The 14,767-nt window shown below is 38.7% G+C and overlaps 1 protein-coding gene across 1 annotated transcript in view; it reads left to right on the top strand.

Moving 5' to 3' along the window:
- The window catches only part of LOC132151973 (uncharacterized), an 86,281-nt gene that overhangs the window by 49,895 nt on the left and 21,619 nt on the right, over window positions 1–14,767 (top strand). Inside the window, exons 2-3 of the mRNA XM_059560558.1 lie at window positions 7,329–7,393; window positions 7,838–8,155. Coding sequence (XP_059416541.1) covers window positions 7,345–7,393; window positions 7,838–8,155 — 367 coding nt within the window. The 5' untranslated portion in view covers window positions 7,329–7,344. The remainder of the gene's footprint in view (window positions 1–7,328; window positions 7,394–7,837; window positions 8,156–14,767) is intronic.

Genomic DNA, 14,767 nt, shown 5'->3' with positions numbered 1-14,767 from the left:
GTAGTAAAAATGCCCAAGGGTGCTTAAACAGCTATCTTTGAGAGCAAAATTCCTCTAAAAGGAATCCACAGTTGGATTGTGTATTGCACACCATGCCTTTTCGTCCATGTCATTCTGGTTGTGGTTTGTACATATTACCCTCTGATTGGCATGATTGCTGTGAAGTTTTTGTGTGTGGTTTATGTCCTTCTTGAGAAGACATGGTTATTGGCACATCATGATCGCGGCTCGCTTTCTATTTATAAAAGACCACAAGTCACTTCAGCTGCTTCTCATCCTGGCCCTTCTACTTCCAGGTACAAGGTCTCAATGAATGCACTGAAGGAAAGCAAGGAGATATTGCAGGATGAACTCCAACTGCATGTGTTCTCTAGTTAAGTTTCTGGGTTTGAGAACCTGCCACAGTGCGAGTTTGGAGTGCAATCCCACCTTTCCAGTAAATACGACTTGTGATTGGACTGTACGTCAGCAGACAGCAAAGCATTGGCCAAGAGCAGAAGGCCCTCCCTCCAGGCTTTTTTTTATTTGCGAGGTTGCGAAGCTTCATTTTCGCTCAGTCTGAGTTTCAGAGTCTCAGAGCAGAGCTGCGTGACAACACTGCCACAAATCACGTGAGACGCGAGCTCGCAACTGTGTGCGTATCTCCGCAAAGTGGGTGTTGTAAACTCAGCTCTGAAAAAATTGTCTGCAATAGGAGTGCAAATGTAATGTAATGTAATAAGTTTCGCCCTTTCGAACCTCAGTTTTCAGAGTTATAAAACTTTTTTTCACCTATTCGCTCACCAGTTTTCATATCACTATTTACAAGGTTTCAAATCTTGAAAACAAACTATACACTGGGAGAACAGTGACAAATTCGAAACTCTGAAAAAATGATTGCACAACACCATAAAAAGAGTGTTGCACTTCTGAAGAGGGAAAACTCAAAAACAAAATTACGTTTGAAGAGATGTAATTTTTTCTTTTGCAAGCCTGCAAAGCTCTGTTTTCAGAGTTTCAAAAAAAAATTCACACATTCGCACACCAGTTTTCAGATCCCCATTTACAAGGTTTCAAACCTGGAAAACAATCTAATACAGTGGGAGAACACTGACAAATTTGAAACTCTGAAAAATTATTTGCGCAACATCGTAAAAAAATGTTGCAGTTCTGAAGAAGGAAATCTCAAAAACAGCATAATGTTTGCAGAGATATTTTTATTTTTTTTACATTTTGCAAGCTTGCAAATCTTATTTTTCGATCTTGCAAAACTTTTTTTTGTAAGATTTTGAGTTTTGGAACACTTAGTTTCAACCTTTCAGACCTGTATTTTCAGTTTTGAATCATGGCAGCATTTAAATCCCATAGTGTTCAGTCTCCAACAACCTAACATCCAACCCAGGTATTTTCTTCTTGGAAGTGCACGAGGAGCTAATAAAAACATGTAGGCATCTTTTTCTGCCAGAACATGATACACCAGCTCCTCCATTCTCACCACCCTCGATGGGGGTCCAGCATAGAGTTTCACAGTGGGCCCTCAAGTGAAGAGGGCAATTGCAGTGCATTTTTACAGGCAAAATACTGCAACCTGGCGGGGATGCCCGGGAATCCCGTCCAGGGTGTGTAAGCTTACTCCATACTACTTCATAGAACTTAAAATGTCTCTGGACAAGCTGTATCTGCCCTGCACGCTGTTTCCTGCAGGTCTGCACGAGACTGTCCCAACCTAGAGTTTAGGGTTGTGCAGCAGATCCAGTATTTGTATCTGAATCTGTAACAATCACAACATTATTCATATCTGTATTCTGATAAAGCTGGAAGTAAATGGGGCTTGAACCAGAAATTTGTACTCCTACTTGAGAAGACCATTATGTCTAGACATAACGGTCTTCTCAAGTAGGTGTACAAAGTCTTCTCAAGTAGGTGTACAAATTTCTGGTTATAGCCTATATATATATATTTTTTTTATGGATATCACTAAACAAATAGGCTTATTCCGTTTTTAACTAACATTCCCACAAACATACACATAAACACACATTAATACAGCAATATGGTTGTTTGATTTGAGTTCATTTCATTCATAATGTCTTCTGTCATTCAGTCACTACAATTTTGTTTTATTTTACACTTTTTGACACTTTTATCCAAAGCAACTTTCAGTGAATTTTGTAATTTGGGGATTTATTAATTATTTTTACCAGTATGGTACTTCAGACTCATTACTGAGTAGTGACTTTAGAGGTTTATGTATAATATTGCGCAGATTCCCTGGCTTACCTGTTATCCAGCAAACACGAGGAATGGTTATGCCAGCCTTAGCCGAATATTATTCGGCAGAATTATTAATCATTTGTAATTAGTTTTTGAAGCAATTATCTGTGTCTTTCAGAATAAGGTATTTGGCTTTGGGCACACAGGGAGATGTCCACATTAGTGGTCCAGAACCAGTGGCTCAACAAGTTCATAATGATCAGAGCTAATGGATTATGCTCGGTACACACCAGTGATGCAAGGGTGGATCCAAAATGAGCGGGTGCCTGCGGTCACCCGCGCTTACCCACGGTTACGAGTCATCCAAAAATATTTTAATGGTATTCGGGTCGCGGTCGGTCGGGTCGTTTGAAATAAAAATGCCAATTAAACCTTTGTAATTTATAGTACTAGACACATTTTTTAAATACATAGGCCTACACTTTATTGGCTGAATAACTGGCACGAAGATGACGCATGAGCTCAGTCTGCACGTAGAGATGGAGGCGGCAAAGAAGACTGCATGGGGAGCAACGTCGCTGTTTTTGGTAAAACATGATTTTGATGACTTCATTAAGTTTTGTTTTATAGAAAACTCTTTTTAAAAGATTTTTGTTTTGTATAAATTGTATCTTAATTTAGATCAATGTTTTATCAATCAGTTGCCATATTTAATAAATAAGAAGCAAATATATAGCCTAGCAGACAATGTAATAAGGCGCCGACAAGATCACTTGCATTGCATGTGAACTAAACTCAGTGTGTGCCTCACAGATTTGAGAAATATAGGATATATATTACAGAAAGCTTGAAATGTCTTCTTTTAAACGAAAATATTCAAACCAAAATAAATGGGCTTCTCTCTGATGATGTAATCCATATGAAATGTGTATTTCTCTCTGGCGTTCATGGTGAGTCTGCATCGTCAACTTCATCTTTGCAGCAACACAGAAAACACCAGTTTATTACTAAACAATTAAATGACTCCTTGCATATTTTCGAACCAGCAGGCCATTCTGGGTTGAGCGAGACCCCACGGAATGAGCGAGCGGATCGGGATATTCAGAAATGCGCTCTCCGCTCACGAGCACGGATCGGAACAAACCCGAGCCTCAATGTCTGCTGACCTTGCAGAAACATACAAATAGACATAGCCAGACTAGACTATTTTAGTACAAATTATGAGCTTACTGACGATTTTTTTATAATTCTTGACAAAATTATAATATATTAAGTTTTGTTGTTGTTTTTTTAGCCTAGTTAGTCTTGCCTACGTTCCTATGGCCAAATGACGCTACGATGAGCATTTACTGCTTTTTAAAAATACGGGTCAGAAAGCGGGTCAGTTACAATATTTCATTTGTATTTTTTTGCGGTCCGAGTTGCGGGCGGGTTAGTTGAAAATGTCAGTCGAGTGCGGGTTATTAATACATTGACCCGCGCATCACTGGTACACACCAAAAGATAATCGGGCTGAATTTGGGCCGATTTCCCGCCCTTCCGACAATCCTAGCTATGTCCCGATTATTTTGATGGTTCTACAGATTATTTTATCAGATTTTTCCTTGGTGTGAGGTGTGTTAAGAGTGTCCGAACCTGATCGGAAGAATGTCGGAGCCGCCCCGATCGTGAATCATAAATATTCAACATATTTCATATTTGCGATCAGAAATCCTGATGTGTGGGGGAACCCCGAGGACAAACACGTGCACGCTCTGGAGATCATAACGTGAAATGAAACAATATCCAATCAGAAAGCGAGATGATGGAAGAAGAAAGCAGACATGGTGCAGCACAAAGTGAAATTGATGTGGACAGCAGATATGGAGGATCAGCTTATTGATTTGTGGCAACAGCACGAATGTTTATACAACGTGTCTTGTATAAAATCATTCCAAACACTATCATTGCAATTTCTTACTGCATATCGTCCGCCATGCTTATTCTGAAGTCTCGCGAGATTTCCTGTGTTCAAGGTCGAGACTCTGGTTGAAAATCTGTTCGTGTGTGGTGTGCTGTCTTTGTCACATAATGGAACACCTCACACTATAGGAGCAAAACGGTTAAATCTAGGATTTTTTTATCCTCATGTATGTGGCATTTCACATTTTGAAAATCTTATAAGATGTAAAAAAAAAATCTTTTGGTTTGTACCCAGCATTAGTTTAGGGGAAATTGTACTACATAGCCTAGGTAGAGCCTGTCAGATTTACAACACGTAAATTAATCTGTTTCTTCTGAAAGACAAGAAAGTGAGTGGCTAGTAAACAGGAAGAATAGAGTGAACTTTATATGTAGGCTACTGTAACATGAGAAGAGACAACGGAGTTGGGGTTCCAAATGCAGGCTTTTATTTAACAAGACATAGTCATTCAGGCAAGGTCCAGTAACAGCAAACAGTTATATCCAAGGCAAAAGAGTATTCCAGGCACTGGGCAAAGGTGAGGCAAAACTAAGAAACTCGGAAAAAAAGGCACACACCGAAAACTTGCAAGACATACAATCCCCAGCAAACTCAGAGAGTGTGTGTCTGCTACTTTTAAAGTCCTACTAATGTGAGTGCCCTTTAACGGAGCTCATGGGCACTCCAGCTAGAGATCGTGACAGCTACATACAAGCATTTGACATGAAAAAGAAAAATAATAATAATAATTCTAATTATGTTTTGATAGGCAAAAGCTGTGTTAATCATGCCAGTGAGATCATAGGCATAACCTGTAACGTTGAGCCAGAGACGTTCGGATCCATATGCAGAACTTTTATTAAGAATGGTCAGACAGGCAATAATCAGTAACGGTGTCAGGCATGTCAGGGATAACCGGGATCAATAACAGAAATGAGCAGAATGTCGGGGCAGGCAGCAGAGAATCAGAGTCTGTAAAAAATCCAAAGGTCAGGTACAGCAGGAAAAAACACAAGGAAAAATGCTCAGAAATGTCAGACAGGCTAAACAAGACTTCGCAGTGAGTGAGAGTGATTGTGGTGCTTATATGTGTGTGTGTAAATGAGGTGCAGGTGTGGCAAGGAAATTGGCTGATGAATGAGGTGCAGGTGTGGCAAGGTGATTGTGATGCAGTGACTCATGGGAGATGTAGTTCGGGTGTAGTGAAACAGAATGAGAGGTGCTAGTGTCCAAGTGATGATATGGTGACATCTGGTGGTTGATGGGTAGAATGGTCCTGAGTGGAGTGCCCTCTACTGAAGTTCATGGGCACTCCAGCTAATGATCGTGACATAACCAGCCTATATTGGGCAGAACTCTGTCTGTCTTATTAGTGTTAATCAAACAACAAAATATGTTAAATAAAGTATACCTGTTAAACCTACTGTATTAGAAAAACAAGTAAATTTTATATTATATGTCTATTTTTGTATTTGTCTTATGGTTTGTAATTTGCTTCATTATTCTCTGTGTGTGTAGGTAGGATATATATCTGCAGCAAAATCTGTCTAAACTAGATGCGACAAAGTGACTGTTAAAAAATCATTTGAACTGTGTCAGTACGTCATAAATAGAACTGAGCATTAGTTTTCTGTCTGGATTTGACGTGTCGCGCTTCACCGCATCCAGTGTAGAAAGCAGTGATTATAATGGATTCTATTGTATTTTGTTGTGCTGTACACTCCTCTCGTGTCTGGTGAAGACACGGTGAAAAGACTTGCCTAGTCACAGGGCTCAAGTCCAAGTCAAGTCTCAAGTCAATGTTGTCAAACAAGTCTTCTTTGATTATGTCGAGTCAAGTCACAAGTCATCAAATTTGGGACTCAAATCTTTGTCAGGTCTCAAGTTATGCGACTCAAGTCCACAACTCTGGAAAATAGTGTAATGAAGACCAAGTTCAAGTGAAATACTGTATTTCACAATCCTCTATGATGCCTTTAAGTCCATCATTATGTGTATTTTGGTGTGATTGAGTGGCAGTTACTCTCTGCAGATGACGAGGTTGCAGGATGTGGCCGTATCTGAAAAGCACAATTAAGTTTAGAGTTACAGTGTGCCTCCTTCCATTTGTTTTTGTAAAAACAATTGTTTATTTAGATCAAAAGTAATATGTGAGCACTTCACAATTTTATGTTTATACATAAACACACACACACAAAAAAAATTCTAACAGTATGGACCATATATTCAATATCTTTGTTACCTAAAAAAAAAAAATTAAAGTGACATGACATAAAGCCAAGTATGGTGTCCCATACTCATTTGTGCTCTGATTTAACCCATCCAAAATGCACACACACAGCAGTGAACACACACACACCATGAGCACACACCCGGAGTAGTGGGCAGCCATTTATGCTGCGGCGCCTGGGGAGCAGTTGGGGGTTCGGTGCTTGCTTAAGGGCACCTTAGTTGTGGTATTGCCGGCCCAAGACTCAAATCCAAACTCTCTAACCATTAGGCCACAACTTCCCCAGAGTTGGTCACACTTACATGTTCTCTCAAACTAAAAACAGCAAAAGTCATGATTGGTAGGAAACCAGTTACAGTTTGAAAGCTACACAAAAGTTAAGTTAATGCTAGACATAACAGATTGTAATTTTTGTGCATTTTATTTTTTTATTACCTCAACACTCACACTCTTACTACTCTACAGTAGATAATTAAACTGGATATTTCTTGAATTATAACTAAACAGGAGAAAACTATTATTTTTTATACATAGTAAATACATAGTCATTTATCAAAACAATATAATACAAAAAGATTAAACTGAGTGTCCTTATAATCAAACTGACCCCTGTACACTGTGGACCCTTTAACCACCAAACCTGTCCCTAAACTTACCCGTGTCACACCTCAATAGCAGCAAAAGTGTTGTGTATTGACAAAAGCTTTTAATCATTTTATTAGATCTGTTAAAATCATTTGTAGATTTTCAATAATTGCGTGATCATTTGTAATTGAAAGTTTAATGAAATTTGTAAGCATTTTAACTTACATGAAATAATGATATTAACAAGCACATTATATCACATTTCTAACACTTTGAATATATATTAACTAATGATCCATAAAGCATTATATAATACTTGTTAATGATTTATTAATGAAAGTTATTACAAAGTTTTACCAAAGTATTTTTTTTTTCAAGCTGAAATATCTTCAGTATGCAGTTTCCTGTTCTTCTCTTCATCTCATCTGTTTCAGCAGTAGTTGGTGAGTTAATCCTCTCATTGGTGAGTTATCCCTCTTCATCATAGTTGGATATGTAGTAATTTGCAAGGTCTAAAGCTAAAAAAATAAAATAAAATAAAATAAAAATAATAATTAAACAAAAAAAACCTAAAGACCTTAATTCTGCTAGCACTAGCTTGTTACTATGTATTTCAGTTAAACATTTTATTTAGGTGTAAAATTAATGCAAATATTTACTGTGTTAAAACAAACTTTTATAATGACATTATATTTTGTATGAATCATTACCCAGGAAAGTTAATAATAAACTCTCAGGTGTCTTTTATCTTGTTGTCATTTATTACTTCATTTTATCTTGTTTTCTTATCTTCACATTGTCCACAGACAAAATAAAATGAAGAATTTATTTAGGATAGTGGAAAAAACTGTTTTATCCATCTGGATTACTGTCTTTTTCTTTCACAGGGATGGTGAGTGTACTAGTTACCAAACCTGTGATTTCCTACTGCCACCAGGCTATCACTCTGTACTGCAATGTTTCTCTATCTGATGGAAAGGACCGTGAATTCCAGGTTACTCATCTGAGCTGGATTAAAGAATCAAATAAAACAGTATGCTCAGAAAGCATGACAGCAAAGAAAGGTTCCATCTACTGCCAATACATGCCAAACAAACAGCTGGTACTTAATATTGCCCAACCAAAATCAGATGACATTGGACGCTATATCTGCAAACTCCGATCCTCCTATGGACATACAAGTGCTGATACCAATGTTACACTGGGTATGTAGGATGAAATGTTATGACTGAGAGTGGAGAATAAACAAGAATAAACCCCCTTGACCCTTAACCTTAACATAATGTCTAACATGTGGTTGGGCTAGACAATATTTCAAAGGACATCAACTAAACAGATGCAGATGATGAAGCGCATAACACATTTTGTTTGATGTGTTGAACCCGAGTATGAATCTGCCTTTTGCCGAACTTATTGTTCTTCTTTTTCAGATCTCATATCACATTGGAAAGGCATTTATTTCCTATAAAAATGAAGGAAATAATAGAAAAGTAGAAAATAAAGTAACAGGTAGGCTTAGGGGTAGGTGTAGGGGGTGCTTTATTGTCCCCAACAAGCGCCCAGTTACCCGGAAGAATCTGAGTTATCAGATTTGACTGGTTGTCATCGAGCGAAATTTTATAAAATTACCTTGAAATTTCATGACTGACCAATCAGTATCAAATATACCACAGAGCTGTATACATCCAATCAGTTGTTATTGCAGAATGACACCCGGCAGGGTGATCATGACCCCCACCCGAAACTAGAAGTACATTTAAGGGATACAGTGCAGTCAAACCACTTATTACACAACATTTCACCACATAAATAATTCTGGCGATAAAATATTTAAGACAAAAAAATTTTTTTTGAATCTTACCAGTTTGATAGTTATCTTATAATCCATTACAGTGTACAAAACAATCAAAGTAAAATGAGAGAGCGAGTCCGCGATACCAGGATGAAATAATAAAATAATTGTACACAATTTTTAAGCTTTAATATTTTATTAGTTAAACAAACACATAACTTTAAGAAAAAAACTGTTCCTGGCAGTATAGCACCAACTTCAGTTACTTGGATGAGCTTGTGTTATTAGCTTTTACTGGTTGTTAAGTAAATTATCAATGTTGTATATTTTATTTAATTCTATTTTTTATTTAGCATTTTGAGAAAATTTTGTTCTACTAATTAATATTCATGCAAAAAAAAATTTTCCCATTGAAAACCGTAAAAAAAAAAAAAAAAATATATATATATATATATATATATATATATATATATATATATTTCAATTAATGCAATGTTAAAAAAAAATACAATAAATCCCTTTCACACTGCACATTGGTCCCTTAAGATTGCCGGAATGCCTTCTATCTGAAACGCAAACACGTCCCAGGATTGATTCCGGGAATTGATTCCAAGTTAGGGACCTAGTAACATTTTGGGGATCAGTCCCGGAATGAGCCCTGTGTGAAAAAAAAGCAGAGCCAGAGGATGTGTCGTTGTGATGATGTACGATACTGTACAACTCTTTTACCAGGTGTTTTAAAGGCAGATGAGTGTTTAGCGATGAAACAATGTGTTCATATTTTTTTTCATGTGATCAGGGAACTCCTCACTATCCGTGCTGAAGTTGAGATCATTCTCTAGCTCAGTGAAATAGCACGCGTCACATTATAGGCCCTATTTTAACGATCTAAATGCAAGGTGTAAAGCGCATGGCGCAGGTGCACTGAGGGCATGTCCAAATCCACTTTTGCTATTTTAATGAAAGAAAAACGGTCCATGCGCCGAGGTGCATTTTTGGAAAGGGTTGTCCCTATTCTCTTAAAGAGCCACACAGATGGGAAATCAAACATTACCTGTATTACAATGTATGATGTAGCTGTCCATCAGTGTAAACAATGTGCAAAGTAATTAAACCAAAAAGTACACGATTTATAAAGTTATTGGCTTCTAAAGTAAGGAGTCGACTCTGAATCGCTGAAACGAGTTGTTATAGATTTCAAATCTTTTGCCCATCTCTTTGTACATAACGAGAACATTTTGCATAATAATCTCAGGAGAAACAAAACTCTGACCTGCCCCACCCCCCACACAGACGCTCTGGTTAGTAGTTGCTGTGATAGCATCATGTCGAGGAGACAGTGTGTTTTTAATTGTAAAGGCAAGTTTGTTTTATTTTCACTGCCAAAGAATGAAGATCAGACGAACCAATGGCTAAAATTCATTGTTACCACAATACCAGAGCAGTACAACAAATCCCTTTTGTTGTGTTCACAACATTTCACTGATGACTGCTTTTCTAATCTCGGTGAGTTCAAGGTGGGATTTTCAAAGCGTTTGGCCATAAAAAAGGGTTCATTACCAACTTTATTTGGACCAACAAGCATCTCCGAATCACAATCTTTAAATATGAATATGAAGTAATGTTTTTGTTTTTCTCCTGAGCGTCTTATCAATATGTCGTGCTAGCACTCTATGTTAATGCTAATGCATAGTTGTGTGCTCAGTTTTGTTATGTACGTGCTTACATGCGGAACAACCAATCAAAACTGACTATGTCAGTTGACCAATCAGAACACACCCTTATGAAAATTAACCATGGTTTTACTAAAAATAAAACCAAAAAAACATGGTTACTATAGTTAAACCATGGTAACCACAAATTAACCATGGTTTTGCTAAATTAACCATAGTTTAATCATGGTATTTGTAGTAAATCTGTGGTTATACAAATGGTAGTCAACACGCCAAAAAACCATGGGTTACTACAGTTTTACTATAATAAAACCATGGTTATTTTTCGTAAGGGACAGTATGCTACCGAAAGGTGGGGATTAAGGAAACTGAATCTTTTGAACAGCTTTGCGCGAACCGTTTGGGGATCTCTGAGAATTGAGGTAATTTTAAAATGATATTTTGACAAAATGACAATGTTTTTTAACCTTGCATGGATTTAAACCTGTTGTACAGGACTTATAAACAGTGATAGGAAGCTTAGAATTTTCATCTTACTGGCTCTTTAATAAGTAATGGGCGTAACATTCAATAAACCAATCAGAGTGTCATCTCCCAATACCTGTAAGAGGTGATGCGCTCGCGCCATGGCAGATCGCTATTTACATGGCGGAATTTGTTGGCGGAAAAGCTGAACACTTCTCAAGCGAAGAAACCGATCTGCTCGTGCGCAAAGTTAAATAGCGCAGGCAGATCATCTACGGGACAAGCAGGAATCCACCAAAGCTTCCCGAGGTGAAGAATGCATGGGATGAAGTAGAATATCATTCATCATTATAAGTAGTAATAGGGTGAATTGCAAATAGGAAGCCTAATTCTAATACACGCAATGACTATCCATCATTACATTTTTATATTTATGTAGCCTACACAATAATATTCTTTTACACTGTAATCCTTTTATTTTAATATTTGGCATGTTTGTTTGATGCACATCCCTGTGTGTAATAAGCAAAGTCAATGCGCACTGTGGACCCGCCCAGAGGTGTATTTTCTTCCAACGCGCTCTTTAAATAACAAAACAAAATATTGCGCCGTTGGGTTTAGACTTTAGACCATGTTTGAGTTGGTCTATGGCGCAATCTAGTTTCAGCTCTTTAAAATAGCATTGCGCTAGCAATGTGCCTGAACACACCTCTTTTTTAGACCAGCACGCCCATGGGTGCACAAATGGGTGCAAATGCATTTGCTAATTAAATGATGTGGTGCTGGACAGGAAAATGCGAACGGCGCCGGACTGAAACTAGCAAACACATTTGTGCTGCACCTTGCGTCGCATGGCGCCGGGTGTATGATAGGGCCCTACATGTCACATCATAATGTCACGTGTCTTTATGGGTTCTTTACAGGATGTCTGGAAAATCACTGGCAGTGTGGATGAACCAAAATCAAAAAATCCCAGGAAAAAAATAAGGGAACACTTTATCGTGTTTATTTAGTCTTTTTCCAGAATCTCTGAGTGAAAGGGGCTTTAGAGACTAGGCCTTTAAAATCCACATTTTGAATGCAGATTTTACCCACCTGGTGAGAGCAAAGAAAAAAAAAACATTTAATTTCAGAATCAGAATTAGCTTTATTCACCAGGTGTGCGCAAACACACAAAGAATTTGTTGTGTTTTTTTTAAGGTGCTCCTGGTACACACAAACGTACATGCATGCATACACATCTGACAGGAGAACAAAAAAGAAAAATAAATTTAGCAAGACTTTGCAATAAATAATGTGAAAGAAACTGGAACAGTATATTGATTTATGTCGGATTTGTGCATTTTAACTCTATATAGAACTGTATAAATAATATAATAAAGACATGCATATGTATTTACATGATACTTGAGAAAGGCAATAATTAAAGATGTAGAATGATTTACGGAAATTAATTACAGAACACAGAATTACAGAACACAGGTAATGAGTCATATGTTAGCTGTTTAAGCTGGAGATGGCATTAGGAAAAAAAACTGTTTTTATGTCTAGATGTTCTAGTGCCCAGAGATCTGTAGCATCTGCCTGAGGGGTAAGTGTAAAAAGGTTGTTTTCGGGGTGAGAGGGGTCTTTTATGATGTCACTTGCCCGTTTCTTCACTCTGGAGTTGTACAAGTCCTGAATACTCGGCAGGTGCACACCAATGACCCTTTCTCTGGTCCTAACAGTCCATTGCAGTCTTCATATGATTTGCTGGCTGAGCCAAACCAGACAGTTAAAGAAGAGTACAGAACAGACTGAATAAAATCAGAGTAAAACTGTGTCATCTGTGCCTGTGGCAGGTTGAAATTTTTAGCAGACAAAGGAAGTACAACCTCTGCTGGGCCTTTTTCACAATGGAGTCAATGTGAATGTCTCACTTCAGGTCCTGAGAAATAATTGTGCCCAGGAACCTGAATGACTCCACTGCAGCCACAGTGCTGTTCATGATGGTGAGTTGGGGGAGAGCAGGGGGGTTTCTCCTGAAGTCCACGATCATCTCCACTGTTTTGAGCATGTTCAGCTCCAGGTTGTTGTAACTGCACCAGACAGCCAGCTGCTCAACCTTCTGTCTGTAAGCAGACTCATTTCCGTCCTGGATGAGACTGATGACTGTGATGTCATCTGCAAACTTCAGGAGCTTGACAGAGGGGCCTTTAGAGGTGCAGTAATTTGTGTAGAAGGAGAAGAGCAGTGGGGAGAGAACGCAACACTGAGGAACTTCGGTGCTGCTGGTGCGGGTGTTGGATGTGATTTTTCCTGGCCTCACTAGCTGCTGCCTGTCTGTCAGAAAGCTGGTGATCCACTGACAGAAGGAGGTGGGTACAGAGAGCTGTGTGAGTTTATTCTGAAGGGTGTCCAGGATGATGTTGTTGAAAGCGGAGCTGAACTCCACAAACAAGATCCTTGCATAAGTCCCTGGTTTGTCCAGATGTTAGAGGATGTAGTGCAATCCCATATTGATAGGGGGAAGGAAGGGGGAGGGAGGGGGAGGCTATTGATCGCTGTGCGACTGTCAGAGCGGCTGTGGGGTGTCAGACCAGGCTTATGCTTTTCAAACCTGCAGTAAAATTTGTTCAGGTCTTCAGCCAGGTGTTGATTTGCCTCAGTGCTGGGGGATGGGGGACTTTTAGCTGGTTATGGCTTTCAGGCCATTCCACACTGATGTAGAGTCATTACATGAAAGCAATTGTTTTAGCTTTTCAGAGTAGTTTAATTTTGCCACTCTTATCTCCATATTCAGTGTGTATTTGGCCTGTTTGTACAAGTCTTTGTCCCCACTCCTGTAGGTGTTCTCTTTGGCCTGGAGAAGCTGTTTGATCTTTGCATTGAACCAAGGTTTGTCATTGTTAAAAGTTAAATAAGTCCTTGTGGGAACACACATGTCCTCACAGAAACTGATGTAGGATGTCACAGTGTCAGTAAGCTCATCCAGATCAGTAGCTGCAGCCTCAAAAACACTCTAATCAGTAAGTTCAAACAGGCATGTAAATTTGTTCTGCTTCAGCAGTCCATCTCTTTAAAGTTTAAATTACAGGCTTAGCAGATTTGAGTTTCTACCTGTAGGCTGGTAGAAGAACTAAACAGTGATCAGAGAGTCCCAGTGTCACGAGCCAGGCTAGAACCTGGGTATCTGGTGTGGTGGTTGAGAGATCTGCCACTAGGCCACAGAGGCTGAGATGTTGGACCCCATTGAAATAGTCAAGGCAGTACTCCAGGCAATGTTGGTTTATTTAAAAAAAAAAAAGGACTTTGCAAGCCAAAAATCCAACAAAAGTTGTTCTCAGACAGAGGACTTTATAACATGAGAGAAAATTGGGAAACAAAACCACAAGGGAAAATAAAAACTCCACAAGGGGAGAAAACAAAACTAGAGCATGTGAACAATCAAATAACTAAGAACACCTTACTTGAGGTAGCTTGGAAAGACTTGGAAGGACTTGGAAATACAAAGCTGGTAGCACACAGCCTGGACTCAAAAACCAAGTGTCAAACAAAGGGAAAGACTCAGCTAAAATACTCTAAGAGAAACAAGGCACAGGTGACCTCGATAACTAACAAGAGTAGACAAAGAAGAACTAAGACAGAAGGGAACACAGGGGACCTCTAGAGGCACGGAGACAAACCACAGGAGGTCAAATGCTGACACCCAGAGCTGCTCTGGGGACAGAGTGGTCCAGTATAATGCTGTCTCTGGTGGGGCATGTGATGTTCTGTCTATATTTAGTCAGTTCACGGGTGAGATAAGCTTTATTAAAATCACAGAGAATGACAATGAAAGAGTCTGGATAGCGTTGTTCTATGTGTGTGATCTGGACAGCCAACAGTTCTAATACATCATAATTTCA

The sequence above is a fragment of the Carassius carassius genome, chromosome 10 (assembly GCF_963082965.1).
Source record: "Carassius carassius chromosome 10, fCarCar2.1, whole genome shotgun sequence".
Taxonomy (NCBI): Eukaryota; Metazoa; Chordata; class Actinopteri; order Cypriniformes; family Cyprinidae; genus Carassius; species Carassius carassius.
This window is presented reverse-complemented; position numbering and strand designations above follow the sequence as displayed.